The following is a 17,593-nucleotide window of genomic DNA, read 5'->3' on the forward strand; positions in this document are numbered from 1 at the left end:
TGAGTTGGACACAGAGAGAGCAGTGTGTGCTGCCTGGGAGGAGAGAAGCATCCCATGGGGCTGTTATGAAACACACACACACACACAGACAGAGTATAAACTCAGTTACACAATATGGTACACACCAGCTCTGGCATCATCGCCTGACTGACAAACCTAGATAGACTTCTTAAACTGCCTCAAAACTTTAACCCAACTTTAATCTATAACTAACTCTCACCAAAATGTATTATTTATTAGCTGAAATCAATATGGAGGCAAAGCCTTCACCTGGTAAAAGCTGCTAGAAGCTCTGACTATTGCATCTTTTTATTATGTGCAGTAAATTAAGAAAGATCATAAATTAAGTTTGAAACAACATGAATGATTCAAAGGGCTGGTTGTACTGCTGGTGCAGGGAGTTAGGGGTTTTTATTTTTTTATTTTTTTATAGTACATGTCATGTCTTGATGTATGATCAGGCACAAACAACTGCCCCTCCTCCCCTCCTCCACAAACACTCCTCTCCTGCAGCACAGAGCCTCCTCTGTTTCCCTGCCAGTCCCACAGACCTGCCCGCCTGCACACCAACAGATCCTCTTTCACTACAACCCCCCCCACCGTGATATCACACTAGACTCCATTTAAAAAGACCCTCGGCTTATTTTCCAAAAAACGTCAAGTCTCTCCTCCGACACCTGAGATACACAAAGAAGCAGAGGAGGAAGATGCACATGTAGCATCATGGAGTGAAAGGAAGAGACAAGTGGTTGAAAGCATATTGCACACGCTATTTAACATCAGTACAACAGAGCAAACAACACTACACGGAGCTGATGTTTGCATTACCACTTCCTGCTCCCCTGTCCCACCCGTTCTGACATCACAGAGCGCTGGTGTGTTTGTTTGTGTGACAATGCTACGGGTATGTACACTGCACCTCTAAGTGAGGCAACACCTAACTGTTGAGCCTGCCGCCAAAGTTGGGAAACTGTAAGAATGTGATTTGTACATGAAGGCTGTCAGCTGTGAGTGGAAGGAAACACTTTGAGCAAAAACTTAAAGCTATTATCCACTGATGGATTTATGGGATGAGGAGTGAGGTTTTATTACTACTGAATAAATAAAAAAATAATGGACAACCTCATCAAGAAACTGAGAGGCTAGAGCAACACACAGAGCGTGAGACAGTTAGTTTTAGAGCTTCACGGGTGCCTGAAATGATTTATATTACTTTTCAGTGATCCATAAACTGGTTATTTAGTTCTTATGACTAAATGAAAGAAGCAGTGAGGTTTGGTGATAGGTTTTGGTGCCTCCAACAAGTCAAATATCTGTGTTGAGACTATTATTAGCAGGTAGCACCCTGGTGGACAAGTGGTTTAAAAGGCTGGTCATGTAAACGCGATGTGTCCATTTTTAAGTGTGGCCAAAGCACTTTGTTGCATCTCTTCCTTCATTTCCTGTCATTACTCTACAGTCTGCTCTATAAAAAATATCAGCCAAAATTAAGCTTGTCTGTCAATTAAGTAATTTCTTTTAAATGCGTCATCCCCAAACCTACATTCACTGAATTTATGGCACAACAAGCTTAAAACACAACGCTGACATAGTTCCCCTTTATAAAGTTAATGTAGTGAACTTGTAAGAAACAGATTTCTATTTACACATATCCAGTAATCATGCAGCAAACATTATCATTCATTTGAGTCGTGTTTCTAGCAACCTGAAGAATGTAAGGGACTGTACAGAAATGATTGGGGTGTGGAGAGAGACTGAACCAAGGCCTGATGACTTTTGTACCTCTATTTGCTGCACAGTGAGGTCCAGGAAGGTGTTCTCGTTGCGGACGCTGATCAGGCTCTTGGGGCCCTTGCATCCCATACTGGTGCCCAGGCCTCCGTTCAGCTTCACCACCACCAGTTTGTTCAGGCTGTCAGCTACGCTGTCCGGCAGGCCTCGAGCAGCGATCTTATCATAGGGCTGGATCTTAAGGAGAAGAGAGAGAGAGAGAGATGAAGGGTTAGAGATAACAGCAATAACAACAACACATTTACAGTTTTTATAGTTTTGACTGAACGTCTTGATTCCACCATGCACAGCCGCTACGGTGTATGGTTTCATCCTCCACACTGCTTCATGGCCACAGCAATCTTGTGATTTTCCACTTCCAAAATGACCAGGGTAACAAATACCCTTTGACCGGTTGACCTCTGGCCTGGTGCCACCGGTCATGACAATATTTATGTGGTTATGTAATATGTACGGCGGCTGTTGCTCAGGAGGTAGAGCGGTCGTCCACCAATTTGAAGATTGGCAGTTCGATTCCTGGCTCCTCCAGTCCACATGTCAATGTGTCCTTGGGCAAGATACTTAACCCAAATGTGCTTCTGTTGCTGTGCCAACGATGTGTGAATGTGTATGTATGGTTAGTTCCCTCCTGATGAGCAGGTTGGCACCCTGCCAACCCCCTTCCATCAGTGTGTGAATGGGTGAATGTGACGTAGTGTAAAAGCACTTTGAGTGGTCAAAAAGACTAGAAAAGCGCTATATAAGTACAGTCCATTTAGTCCATTGACCATAAATGATCAGGATTCTGCACTGGGTGTTTTATTTAAAAAATTGACCGGGTGATTTATGTAGTGTCTGTGTCTGACTTCCTGCCTGGCTGATCTGCTCTGTGCAGCTTGACGCAACTTCCATCACAAATAAATTAGACGCGTATGTTCAGTGGAAAGCCGCCTCTGACACGTGCTGCGGTGTGTTTGGTGGGATCATGAGCATTCAAAAGAGTAGCCACTATCTGCTCCTGCAGCCCCAAGAACACAACGCAAACACACCCAAAGCTTTAAAAAATGTTTGGTGGAAGGTTTTTTTACTGTGGTGTTTTTGCACCAGAGGACACCTGTGAATCAACAGAGTTTGAGATCATTTTATGTATTTCTTCTTGGATTTAACTGATATTTACTGCTATTTGAAAACAAATTGGTAATGTTTTCTGTTGCTTGGGAGATGCAGAGCAGAGACTGTAACTGCTATGAGTGTGGGTTGATTAATTAGCAACCAAGGAGACGGAGCGGTGTAATGAGCTGAACTGACATGGAAATCTGAAAATGTCACACATTGCTAATTTGTTTTGCTGCAATTCCTTTTTCTTAACAAGAAAAGAAAAGAAATGCTAAATGTATAAAAAAAAAACTAAAGACACAAGCACACATATGTTTTGAGTGTGGTGCACATAACAGTAATTACAATGACTTAATGCACAACACAGCAACATAGCCAGTTCCAAATGTAGTCTTCAGCACTTCTGTTGGCAAGGCACCAAAAATCAATCGAGTAGGGTGTGTGTGTGTGTGTGTGTGTGTGTGTGTGTGTGTGTATGTGTGTGTGTGAGAGAGAGAGAGAGAGAGAGACACACATTACAGAGTCAATATTCCAGCCCTCACATCAGCGTATTCACACATCTCATATTGACTTCTTTCATTCTCTCCAACAGAGCAGGAAGTGAAGCAGGGATAATAAAAAAAAGTGTATGCGACTTTCAAAATTTACAACACCGTTAGTGTTTTGTGAAGCAGAGACTCTCATTTGTATAAATACACCAGAATTTTGTAATTGAAAGTAAAACTGCAGCAGGATTCATTTTCAGCAGAAAACTTGCTGCTTTCCCACTGGTGTTGTGTTTCTCTAGTTTCATCCAGCTTGAATTCATTTTATTCCTTTCCCAAAGAATTTTCTAAACGAAGTTAAGAAAAAAAAGAGGGAAAAAAAGTGAGTAATGTAAAGCAGAAGCATGCGGCGGGGAGACCAAAATCCCAACCAGACGCTACAACAGCTTTTTGTTGTTAAATGTGTGAGTGAGCGTATCAGTGTTTATGTCGAGCTCAGTTTGCCTGCATACTGTGTGTCAGAGCTGTGAGGCCATCAGATGGTGTTCACGTGTGTGTGTGTGTGTGTGTGTGTGTGTGTGTGTGTGTGTGTGTGTGTGTGTGTGTGTGTGTGTGTGTGTAAGGAAATGAAAAGGCCGGGGGGTCATCCTGTGTCCTTTACTGCTGAAAACACTGAGTCACCGATCGCTGACATCCGACACACAGCAGACCTCATGATGGAAGCAGACAGACTCCCCTCTGGTATTTAAACCCCCCCCCCCCCATCTCACCCCACCTGGAGGATGAGGTTACAATTACAACATCAACCTTGACACAGCTGCTGCTGATTCCTCTTTGTCCTTCACTGAGACGGAAAGCGGTTTTCTTGAAGGACGACTTGACTTGCAGGATAACAATGCACATAGATAATGGTAGCATTGACTGATAAAGGTCACAAAAAAGGTTTGGGAGGAATTCAGGTCTGGAAAAAAATGTTAGAGATAGGCCTTTGATGTGTGTGTGTGTGTGTGCGTGTGCATGTGTGTAGTTATGTGGAGAAACATGTGCTTTTCAGCTGGGATCCCCATCCTACCCCTGTACCCCGGAGGGAAACAGCCTCCACTTCCAGATGTTCATTTCCCCTTTCTGGACAATACAGATGGGGATTGCTCTTTTTTGTTTGTGTGTGCGTGTGTGTGTGTGTGTGTGTGTGTGTGTTGTTCCCAGCTACTCTACCCAACACTCAGCGGCCTGCAGGGACTCCCTCTTTGACCGGACTGCTGGGATAAAACTGCTACCTTTAATTCTGAAGCGATTAGATCTAGAGGAAGATTATTGTTTTCTTGCGTTCACTGACTGACTGACACGCTGCTGTCAGCTGCAGGAATGAGCAAATGAAAGAAATCCAACTGGCATTTTATCTACGGCAATAAGCCCAGTGATGGATTACTGTTTTGGACTGACACAAATATGTGCCGGCAAGATTTGAAATGTTATACAACTAAAATACGGTTTGGTCAACATGTTAATCAGATTCAGGAGGAGGATGAAAGACGTCTACATGGCTGGAATTACTACACTGACTTTAAAAACTGTAAAACACTGTAAGAAGTGTAGTGGAAGGGTTGATGTAACTAAGAGAGTTGCATAACAAATTATTTAATTTGTGTTTGACCTTGCTGAACTGCTTCGCTGATGAGAGACTGTTCGCTAAAATTAAGGTTACATATGACTTCTAGTATTAAAGCGCACACTGGCTTCATGCTGCCTAACCAAGATTAACAAGTATTTGCATTGAAATCAGGAACACACTCGTACATGTGAGAGAATGATTAATGTCCAAACATGCTGTAGTGGTTAAATAACTGTATCCATGGTGTGGGAGTGTAATATAACTGACTTATGCTTGGCAGTATGCTCACAGTGACGATGCTAACATGCTGATGTTATCTGATGGTATGTATCAGATTCACCCTCTTGGTTTAGCCTTTAAGCACATTAACATTCACTTTTTAGCACATTGAAACCAAGTATAACTCAAGTAGGAACTTTGACTTGATGGTGGTGTTTGATAAAAAGTCAAAGAATCTTAGTTAATGGAGTTTATCCTCTATGGACTTAGTTGTCTCAATATTTCACTCAAACCTCGGGCTGCAACCGTTAATCTGCTGACTGTTTTCTTGATTAATGATTTTGTCTGTAAAGAAACAATAAAAGAAAAACCTGTCCAACATTCCCAAAACCCAAATATTTTCAATTTACTATCATGTATGACAAACAACAGCATTAAATCATCACATCTGAGAAGCTGAAACTGATCAACAAAATAATTGCAGCTCTACTTTAAAACCATAATTGTCATCTTCTTGGTGGTGTAATTTAATTATCTTTCTAAATATATTTCAGTCTGAACCAAAGTAGTGAATAAAATGATCAACAGAAAGACGTTGCTATCTAGAGAGCAATACTGCTGTCGTGGTTAGGAACAGAAGCGGTTAATAAGATAAGAGAAAATCCTCCTTACATGTAAATCCCTTATAGATAATACATATAGAAACTGTCACATTATCATTCCCCCATCCTCTGCTTCATTTTAGCTACTTTATTTTGGAAACTAAACAAACAACTAAAAAAACAACATAAAAATTTGATTAGGTATAAAGGTGAAGCACAGTATCACAAAAAAACAGGAAATTGTCTCGACCTCTATCTCAATTCCCCCCCAACACACACACACTCACGTACACAATATAACCTTTTAAAAGCTCTCAGTGCTGCACGCCGTTAACTCATTCTGCAGGATTTTGTCAGACATACCAACATTATTTCCTACAGATTGTGCACAGTCCTTGACCCAAGGACGGCGGCGGTGCAGAGCTCGATCATTCTTCACTATAGAAAACTGAACATTTGTGCTGCTGTACGTGCAGACTGTGGGAAGCTTTTAAAAACTGTCACTTTACCACTCCCTCCCCTTGGAAGAGCAGACCACAAACTGGTTCACCTCTTGCCAACCAGCATCACCCACATTGTTAAAAGATGGTCTGACAAAGCTGATGAGGCTCTGAAGGACTGTTTCGATACAACAGTGTGGGAGGAACTCTGTGATCCTCATGGGGAGGACATCGGCAGCCTCACAAGCTGCATCACTGACTACGTTAACTTTTGTGTGGAAAACACTGTGCTTTCAACACAATACAGCCTGTGCTCCTGAGGGACAAGCTAGAGCACACAGGAGTGGACCAGCACCTCACTTTTATTGGATACTGGACTACCTCACAAACCGTCCACAGTATGTGAGATCTTGGGACTGTGTGCCAGACACAGTTGCCTGCAGTACGGGGCCCCCGCAGGGAACAGTCCTGGCTCCGTTCCTCTTCACCCTCTACACTGCAGACTTCACACACAACACACCCACCTGTGACCTGCAGAAGTCCTGGGATGCCCCCTCGACCGAGTGGAGGTGGTGGCAGAGAGGAGAATGATGGCCAAGCTGTCTTCTCTAATGAATAACTACTCCCACCCCATGAAAGACACCCTGACTGAACTGGAGCGCTCCTTCAGCAACAGACTCCTTCATCAAAAATGTGTGAAGGAGCGATATCACAGGTCCTTCCTCCCTGCAGCTTTCAGACTGTACAATCAGCACTTCTCCCAGTAAACCTCAAACCCCCAACCTGGACAATCTCACACTATTTCTTCACTTTAATATGTCCAATAACAATATCATCTCTGGTGCATTACCACTCAATACCAATATTACTGTTAATTTAAATAATGTCACATTTATAATAATTGTTTCATTATATACTGTAGTATTATTATTGTACTACTGTTATTGTTTTTTGTACTATTTATTGTTCTTTATTCTTTCATACTGATGCTCTTTTATTTTTACTGTCTACTTGCTGCTGTAATACTGCAAATTTCCCCATTGTGGGACTAATAGAGGAATATCTTATCTTATCTGATCTTAAAATGTACGCTCACATAACAGAGCTGGATGATGAATGTTTAATTAAATGACTCAGTAAATGATGCTATTGCTTTACATAATTGTATAACTTAATTAGTCATAACAGTCATAATTAAGAGCTAACACAAGTTATTATTGGGGATTTTGGCTTTATATGTGTGAAGAGATTTGTCTGATGTGATGCAAGGCGGTCAAAATCTTGACTGACTTTGCATGTTGAGGTGTTGCAAACTGCACTATCTCGGTGGATGTTATGATAGTAGCTTTGGTCGGTGTATGTATGCTAACTTTTCAGTTATTCATAATGACACCAAAAGTTGCAACGCCTTGATGATTTCCCCAGTCATCACTTTTAAATGCTTCTATATTTTATTCTTCGTCTTTGTGCTGTGCCTCCTATTCAGCGCAGACTATCTTTAACCAAAGTACTGTGTGAAACATGTCTTTAAAAAAAGATCACTTGTTGATGTAATACTTAGTAGTTCAACTGTTCAAGAAAAAGTGAAACAGCTTCATATATTCCACGCTACATTTCATATCAATGTGTTCCTGTAAATGTTTCAACAGTCAGAAACCAAACGTTTGTCTGTTCTTATCTGAATCTCACATTTCCCTGACACTCAAATACACAATGTCAGTATTTCTCAGGCTCACCTGAATACAGTCTCTTAAATATCAGTGACAATCATTTTTATGATATTTTAAATCGTCAGTAATTGTTTTCATCTTCAAAAGCAGCTGTCCAGTTTTCCAAAAAGGTAGACTCTGATCTTTTCCGACCCACCTCAAAACACATGCAGGAATATGTTTACATTAAACACCAAACTGAGCAGATGTCCCTCAGTTTCCTTTACCTAAAGGTTACAGTGCTAAGTGCTATGATAGTATTTAAGTAGTGCAGGATAAGATTTACTCCCAGTGGTGTTTAAACAGTTTTTTAGGCAGGTGTACATTTACAACAGTGTAATTATGGTGTGCACAAGTCATGATTGTGACTTTCAGGGCAGGTAAATCCAGTGCTTCCTTTAAACTGGCTGGGTCACATCCACATTCTCCGCATAATATCTGTCACACCCTCCTTAATTAGCCGCTGGCAAACTACTAACAACGAAGTCTGGTAAAAGAGTCGCATTCCTGACATTGACAGCTCATGAGCCTGTCTGTGTGTTAATACTATTATTTGAAAACAGAAAAAGTATATATCTCACAAGGAAATGCAACAAATGGCAGCTTGATTTTGGCTCAATGTTTTTTTGTGACTATCTGATATGATTGATTAAAGCTAAGATAATATTGGCTAAGTCAAAGTATAAATTCAACTGAGAAATTGAAGTTACTGTGATGACTGTATGTATTTTTCTCTATTTGGTTTTGTGGATGGCTTAAATGACACAATTAAAAGCATATGTTTGGCAATGCCTGTGATTGTGTTTTATTTGCATTATTATTTTATAATTGGAGAAAAGAGCTCCCCTGTGTTCTTTCACCTCTTTTCCTTTCAGTTCATTTGTCTGCACGACCTGAAAAATGCCTTTAGATGCCAAAAATATACCAATTAAATTATTACTGCAGCAGGCTAGCATGTCATTTCTATTAGTCTCTGTGGTGGGTGGGCGAGCGGTGTCAAACTGTCTTCATAGGCTTAAAAAGCTGGTGAATCATTAATTTAGTTGAGGGTGATTTTGAATCTGGTGGCTGTCTTTGGCAGTGGTTGTTAAAGTTAAGCTTTCCTTGTGTTCTTCTTTACTCTCACTCTCTGGGATATGATGCTGCCAAAAGATGCTTCTTTACCCTCTTCCCTCTCCCAAACACACACACACACACACACTCTCTCTCTCTCCCTCTCTCTCTCTCTCTCTCCCTCATTACTGTCTCACTGTCACTTTCTATTTCACTTAATGTTCCCTGTTTCAATACTTGTCTCGCCACTTTTCTTATCCCAAGCTCTCATCTTGTCTCTGTCTCCGTCTCTCTTTATGTAACGCTCATTTACTCCGGAAAGCCTCCTCTTTGTGCGCTTAATTCATCTCTTCCTGGTCCTCTCCTACATCTTTAATCTTCTTCATCTCTGTCTGTCTTTCTGCAGCTTCGGAGTTCGTGAACACAAATGAGGCGGCTCGGAACTGGAGAGTGAAGCAGTTACTCCACGCTTGCTGCTACTGACTGAGGAGGGAAAGACAGATGAGGCTTTGTGTTTGTGTCAGTGTGTGTGTGTGTGTGAGTGTTTGGTTCAATGGTCCGGTCCTAGGCAAACAGCTGAAGAGGAAGGTTTGTAAAAGTTCAGTGAGACAGAACCAAACCTGGCCAACAAACTAAACAGCTAAATTCCCTGGCATGAAACCGGCTGATCCTGTGAGATTTCTTTAGAAATACAATTTAAACAACAAGTTGTATTTCGCAGGATGAGGCGGGGACATATCTTTTGTTTTTTTTAATTGGCAGTGCACATCATTGGGAAATGTCAACAATTAAAAAGGTTATCATCTACTGTACTTAAAAAAGACAAAAACTCTAATGGCGTAATGGAAACAGCAGGATAACCTCTGTGTCAGTGACCCTGCCTGTGTCAGTGGAAACATATTGTATTAAATGTCATGTTCATGTTATTGCACTGGGCTGCTAATCTGGACTCCATCGAACACAAACACTCATCAACTGGAACAGGAAGAGCATTAAAACCGTTCACTAGGGGTGGTTGATAACATGTGCTGATAAAACATATCAGGGACTATGTTTGCATGCCGAAAAAATGTCTTATTATTCCAAAAAAAGACTGAGCTCTTTACATGGCTAATGAAAATGAATATCCCCGTTTACATGCAGAGGGGCTTTCAGGGTTTCCCTCTTCTCCAGTGGGAACAGGAATCACAAGATCTCCGCAGGCATTTAAGTGACTGATATAAATTTCATGTTACAGGCACATTGTTGTCCCATGATGTTTACTACACTGCCGAGTATCACCTTCAGTCCACGGCTACACGTCAGGATATTAACCAAGTCTCTCCGTCCCTGTCGTGAACATGGCGTGCACCGTTTTTAGAGCCCATCCCTACCAGCTCTCCAACTCTCCTCTCATTCCTCTCCCTCTGTCTGCCTTCCTGCTCCAGCGTGTGTCATTTTGCCTGCACAGTAGAGCATTACACAACCGGCCCGTCATGCATCTCTGTCCCAGCCTCGCAACTGTTGGCTAATTGGTCTGTTAACAACAGAGCTGGTGGTAAACAGGCAACAGGGTTGCGTGTTGCAAACTGTGGTTTGAAACCCCAAATGAGACCTATTTTCCAAAACCGCTGTATACACGTCCAAACAATGACTCCTAAAACCTGAATAGTAATATGTGCATATCCCACATAAGGCCTAATCTGAAAATCCTACATCCAGAATAGAGCCTAATTCGTAATATCCAAATGGAATATGCAGTTTACATGACCGGAAATACTGTCATATACGGAATAATAGTTTAATATTAGTGTGCATGTTGAAAGTGGACATCACCTATTATTTCTAGATTAAATATCTTTAAAATGTGACAAAATTCAAGCAAAAAATATTATTATATATCCAATTGATCTCTTACAAATGTAATCCTGGAGAGGGGGATGGGGGAAAGCAAACACTGCACTTCTCATATATGGGAACCTAAAGCACGCGCTTTAAGACACATGACAGTTTTCATTTTTCTATTCATAAAAACCACTGAAACAAATTGATAAAAGCTGCTGTGGAGCCTGATCAAAGATAAAACACTCTGCGTCCAATCGCTACTGGACGACACTAACTTTCCAATATCTAAGTTCAATACCAGCCTAATATATAGTAACTCTAAACCAATTCATCAGTCTATCTTCCATTTCATGATTGTAATAACATGTTATGTGTGTTAAAAGTAACATTGATAAATAGTTTAATCATCACATAGGACTGTAAATTATAAATAATCCTTATCAACATTTTATTGTCTGAACTAAAGTTAGCATGTCCTTGATCATTTTATTGGATGTGATGTTTATTATTAGATATTCATGGACTGAATATCTGCATAATTTCCCGTTATATTAAACAGAGCACTAATGTTCACCCTGTTATTGCTGTAATTTATAATTCACCACCCTTTTGTAAAATTATGACACGTTCTCATGTTTTGCAATCGATTCACAGCTGCAGTCGTTTAAAACGGTCAGTTCTGTTGTGAGTCAAACTTTCCATCATCACAACAAAATAAACAAAATACATGATGACAAACTCACTCAACTGAAAACGAAAAAACTAAATCACTATGGAGAGAGAGAAAACAAGCAACAAAAACTAATCTACTTCACAATGACTTAATAATGAATTAGGTGATCTGTTTTATACGTTTCTATGTAAATGATTTTGTTAAACATTAAGTAAGGACACAAGCCTACCTCTGCTTCATATCATGTACAGGGACATGTTTAGCTTAGGTTGAGACAAATTTACAGTAGAAAAAGAAGAAAAGAGTTCCTCAGTGTATGACGCAGCCTGCAAATCAACACCCAACATGTACTTCTGCTCCTGCTCCATTTACTTACTGCCTGTTTTCACGTGCTTCCTCTCACTATTCAATATTTTGACTGATACAAAACACTGCTATCGGATTTCGAAAGATCCCTCCCTCGAGATTAAACTGAATGAGACTTCAGTTTGCACTTTTAACTCTGTTAAACCTTTCAATCCTCCACTTTGAAGCTCACACAAAAACAGAGCAAGTCAGCACTCAGGAAACTGAAGGAGAGAACTGAGAGCATCCCTTGTGACCGCCAACTATGGATGACCTACAAAATGTGCTTTTCGGTGAAAGAAAACAAGGAAATCCTGCACAACCAGCCCAAAGAAACGCTGATGACTTGGCACTTTGATTGAATTTGTAAGTGAGCGACTAACAAAAAAACATCAAAAAGAAGCTTAAACTCCACTGGACTCTCACACTGTGATTTTAAAGTGGACAACACACATGATACTTACTTTACTCTGTCAGCCAGTATATAAAAATGTTTAAAAAAGGTTTTTTTTAAATAAGTAATAATAGTACAATAGAAACAATCACTCTGAAAGGGGACATTATAGGTACATTTACTTGAATCTTGAACTACATTTTGCTTCTGTACTTTACTTAAGTCATTTTTTAAAAATCAGGATCAATAGTTTGCATTTGTGCTGCTTTTACTTAAGAAAGATCTGAATACTGCTTCCACCGCTAACACCAACAGTCTGAAATGTCTTTCATGTTTTGCGTGACACACGTTCGTGATTGGAAAGAAGATGCCAGAGACCGACTTCACTGATCCACCCAAAAGCACCGACCACATCATTCATCTTTTGCTTTGCCTTGTTTACATTATAAAGGGGCTCTGTGCTCTTGTTGGCACATAAAACACAATGTGTCATAATGCTTTTTAAACCAGGCAAACAAAACTGGTACACTACTCCCTTTGCTATCCAGATGTTTATCCGTTTACATTCCTGATGCTCCACCTCTGCCAGGATACAACAGGCAATTATCAGACTGACATCATGTAGCCTGATCCCCACCATTAGTCAACTTATGGCTTATTATGTCGATTCTTGGAAACCGAGGAGACGTTTGGCAAACTTCTTGTGAAATGAGTCTGTCTGCCTGAAACTCACTGCAACAAATGTCTTAAAGTGAACAAACGTGTTGTGCTTTATGTGATTTTCTGTCATTTATATACTGTTATAATGATGGAGGATGAAGGATGTCTATGTTAAACAAATTTGAGGCGAACATATGGAAAAATCAGAGCTTCCATCTGCTCTGAATGCTCCGTTTGCAATGTTACCTCGAACTGATGTCAGATTGTTCGCACATGCCCACAAACAGCCATCCATTCCCAAGCCTTTGTTGCTAAGTTTGTACCATGGGCTGTTGGCGTTGTCAACTCGCATAGGTTTCAAATCTGATTCCTGCTTGTAAAGAACGGGAAAAAGAAGCCAAAATCCGACTACTATGAGAGCCTTAAAGAGACAGGAGCTAAAACGGCCCGTTTCAGACAGAGGCTGAACTGAGGGGCAGCATTAATGGCCAGTAAAAGATAAACTGTAATGATAAGGATAAAGATATTCCACTAAAGCCCCAGAATATAAATATAGACCTGAAAATGTGCATGATATCGCTTTTGTAAATGGACTGTACTAATACTGTTCTACACAACTTAATGTTTTGTATCATTTACCACCAAGTTACAGTCAAGGCTCCAGAATTCATGTCCCAAATGTTTCATGCCTTTATAATCTACTTTTAGCCTGAATTTATTGAACTGTCCTGTCAAATGTCTTTCTGTGGCCCTAAATGTTTCACTCCTGGCATCTCATTGCTTGAAATGTTGTTGATCTTGGAACTGCAACTACGCTCTGGAAGATGCTCTGGATAACAACGTCAGCTAATCTCTGAAAACAGCACAAAGCATTCAATTTCACCGCCGGTGTCTCGGATGGGAATCAAACCTCTTCTCTTGACAGCGCTGTTTATGGCTCGCTAATACTTTGCCACAGCAATGTCCGACATGGCACTGAGATGGAAGAAATAGGACACAAGGGACAATGAACACGTTGTTCCATCCATCATGCGTCTGACCCGCATTAACCCCCTCTCAAGAAAGTGCTGTAACAGCTGAGGTGTGTGATTCAACAGACAAAACCAAAGAAGAACTGGGAACAGAGGTGCTTATTTTTAAAGAAAAAAGAGGAAAATCTTAACCAACAGCAGCCAGTATCCTAAATCATGTTTCTTAATTTAATCAATAAGTGTTAATTAGAGAAAAGTAGTCACAGTCACCCAAATGCACAAACGCCCGTAACTGTTACAACATGAAAGAACTTCATCTTTTAAGTACATCAGCGTCCCAAAATAACCCAAATTCCACAGCTGTTGCTTTATGTTTTGTTGTGCAACACATGACTTGGTTTCAGTTTGCCAGGAGTTTGGAAAAAATGACAAGAACACAGATACTACCTGGTTATCATCTTATCTGTTACCTTTACTACATTTAAATAGAACCTGTCGCACCGTAACCAATAAAAGCGATAAGGGCTTCTAACTCTTGTGTTATTGTTCTTGGAGTTTTCCGGTTAACAATGTCCCCAAAACACTTTTACACTCTGTAAATGAGCCGTGTGTTAGCGGAATGAAACAATGTCCCATTAACCCAAAGGAATGACTCATATTGCGTCGTAAAACAGATGAATGATTCACGGTTTTATCTGAGCCAAGTTCAACCCAGAAGGAAAGTAATTACTTCATTTCTGGGATTCTACTAAACCACAACTAGAGTTACTATACTAACTCTGGGGACATGAAGAATTGAGAGTGTTAAAAAGGAAGAGCAGATATAAATTACAGCAAACTATCACACTGTTGACCTAGATGTCAGATGATACTGTGAAACTCCTCGTAAGCTCATCAAAAGAGGTCATCAAGGGAGTAACATTTTCCATTCGCACTATTACTGGCACATACTTCCTTTTGTTGAAGCCAGTCCGGTTTTAAGTTGTATTTCCTGTTTGGGCAATGTGTAATCTATTACATGCATTGCTTTCTGACGGTAGCATTAAAACCATTAAATAGATAGGACTTTATTTATTGTGCGTGTTCAAATCCAGCGTTTACCCGTAATCAGTTGTGTTGAGGATATTTTTGTATTTTATTTTAAGTGTGAAAAAGAAAATGTAAAGACAAGTGGGGGAAAAATGAACATTACAATAAAAAGTGTGACAGAAAAAAGTTCAAAAAAAAGTTCAAAGTTTTTATGCCTCTGGATACTGTTTCATGATAGACGCCATGATGACTGTCAGGTGTTGATATAAGAGTTTAATGATCTCAGGCTGGGACTAAGAATGCACTTCTGTCTTTTACTGACTGAAAAACTACATATGATGGCTTTCAATTTGAATTTTAACCCGCTTGGCTACACACCTAGTCACAAAAAGACAACAGACCCTTTTTATGGCTCACACGATGACGTGTCACAGCAGGAAAAACACAGCGGTTAATAATAACATTTATGATTGCTCTCTTCCATTAGGTGTCCCAGTAAGTTTTCACAGTAATAGAGGCCTGGTACTGGCTCACCTAAATGAAATGTATCTTTTCCTGTTCTGACAAGTGAAAATGTCTTCAGTGGAAAGGGTTTATAAGTGCTATGATGGTGAATATTTTCAATAAAAAGGAATTCAAAGGTCAACTTTCTTATATAACGTGTACAGTTATTGAGCAATGTTTAAGTCTGACTGTGATCCTCTGTAGCTAAGGTTGTAACTACCTGAGATTGGTCGTGTTCAAACCAAAATCTGCACTGCACTTTTTCTTTTCACTTTCAGCTTTTTCCAACCAATCAAATACATGCAAGCACACATTGCAGCCTCGAAAGTGAACTGCATCAATCTACCGTTAGTCTCACAATTGATGACACTAAGGGTAAAATGATTGGGGTTGTGATAACTCTACACAGTTGTGAAAGCCCTGCCTCATAGTATTACTGTGCATTGCATACGATAAGCCTTCAGACTCATTGTTGTGTTACTCAAATTGGGCTTCCTGGATCGTATTTCATCATCATGCCTGTACGTGTGGCAACAAGCATCTACCAATGCAGCTCGTTGGTTTGAAGTAATTTCTGTTTCACAATGGATATTAATGACTTCTTGGTGTATTCATAATTGTCTTTCTGGCCAAATCCTAATCCAAAGATACAGAATCGTGAAGGGTATGGACAAAGTATGGATGAACGTTTTCTTACTCATTGCAAAACTTCTCTTTTATACTTAGATACAAGCACACACACACACTCAGACACATATTAAACTACACTTACCGATTCTTCTGGAGGTCTTTGTATCTTGATCCATTCTACTGATGGCCCTTTCACCTGCAGAAATCTGTGGAAAAGGTTCTTGAAGCCCTCAAAGTCTTTCCTGGACGCCTGAAAAAAAACACACAAAGATTGAATTTACACACAGAAAAGGTAGACTGAAATTTCCACAACCACAATCCTAATTCACTGGTCCAGAAAGATGAAAATTGTAATAATTGCTTCTCAGTGTGCAAAATCATCCATTTTCTCTAATTGAGGGCAGTTGAACAAACAGCCAGAAAAGCCACACTGCTGATAGAGTGAACACCTGACTTTTGGAAAAAAAGGATAAATTAAGGGAATGATTCACGCTATGGTTCTCAACCACAAAAAAGGTGAAAAATCTGACTTTTCCTTCTTGGCACTTCCTTCTCATTCCGTCCACTGCACTTTATTACTCAACTTTAGTTGCTTTTAATGACATTAAAATGCTCTAGAAACTGTAACTTTCTCTGTTGTTGCACCGTCAGCTGATAGGCTCAAATCTAAAAAGTGGGTCTGATCATCTGGAATTACACAGTGACCATTGAGGTTTAATTACTGTTTGCTGTGGCAGCTACTTATTATAAGGATACCATTGGTAATTATAAAAGTACCTTTGTTCACATGAGACAATTATGATTCTTAGGTAGTGATATCATGTGCGTTTGACGTTGGCACAACACACACTGTACTTATCAGGTCACCATGCAATAAAATCTTGGCACTTATAGCACAGAGAGAAAATCTGCTTAGGGTGAAGACATTGTTACTCATTCACTTTATGTATATGCCTCTGACTTCCTTCTAAATGTGATAGCAATGCATGATGTAATGTAAGACCTTGTGAATGTTTTTACTGATAAAGATTTAGATATTTTAAATAAGATATTCTGTCTTTCTTTCTATTGTTAGCCTTGAGATGAGATGATTGCCTCCATAAATGAGTGATTTGCAATTCTTTATTCTGGGTTATATTTACTAGGTGTTATAAGCTTTTAACATACTTAGGTAAAAAAAAAAGAGGACAAACACTTTCATATCAACCGTGTTAGTAAAGAGAACAATCTGTTCCTGGATGGTAAGCCGAATAAATCACCATGTAAACATCCTGTCACTGGTCTGCTTTACATTTGCATCTCTTTATACTGAAATTACACAGTGACATGTGACGTATAACCGGTTTGCTGCTGCAGCCAGTGATAGTAAGGATGCCACTTGTCATTATATAAGTACCTTTTGTTCAACTTTGTTCAATTTCAACTGTGTTAGTAGCAATCTATTCCTGGAAGGTAAGCCAAATAAATCACCACGTAAACGGGCTGTCACCGGTCTGCTTTATATTAGCATTTGTATCTGTTTGCACTGGAGCGCTGCCCAGTTCTGCCTGCGTGTAT

General features: G+C 39.9%; 1 protein-coding gene across 1 annotated transcript in view; it reads right to left on the reverse strand.

The window, feature by feature from the left end:
• Positions 1 to 17,593, reverse strand: part of ugp2b (UDP-glucose pyrophosphorylase 2b) — a 41,026-nt gene that overhangs the window by 15,891 nt on the left and 7,542 nt on the right. Inside the window, exons 3-4 of the mRNA XM_062430342.1 lie at positions 16,179 to 16,286; positions 1,783 to 1,968 (exon numbers count right to left, since the gene is read on the reverse strand). Of these exons, the coding sequence (XP_062286326.1) occupies positions 1,783 to 1,968; positions 16,179 to 16,286 (294 nt within the window). The remainder of the gene's footprint in view (positions 1 to 1,782; positions 1,969 to 16,178; positions 16,287 to 17,593) is intronic.

This window comes from Scomber scombrus, chromosome 12, assembly GCF_963691925.1.
Source record: "Scomber scombrus chromosome 12, fScoSco1.1, whole genome shotgun sequence".
NCBI classification, from domain to species: Eukaryota; Metazoa; Chordata; class Actinopteri; order Scombriformes; family Scombridae; genus Scomber; species Scomber scombrus.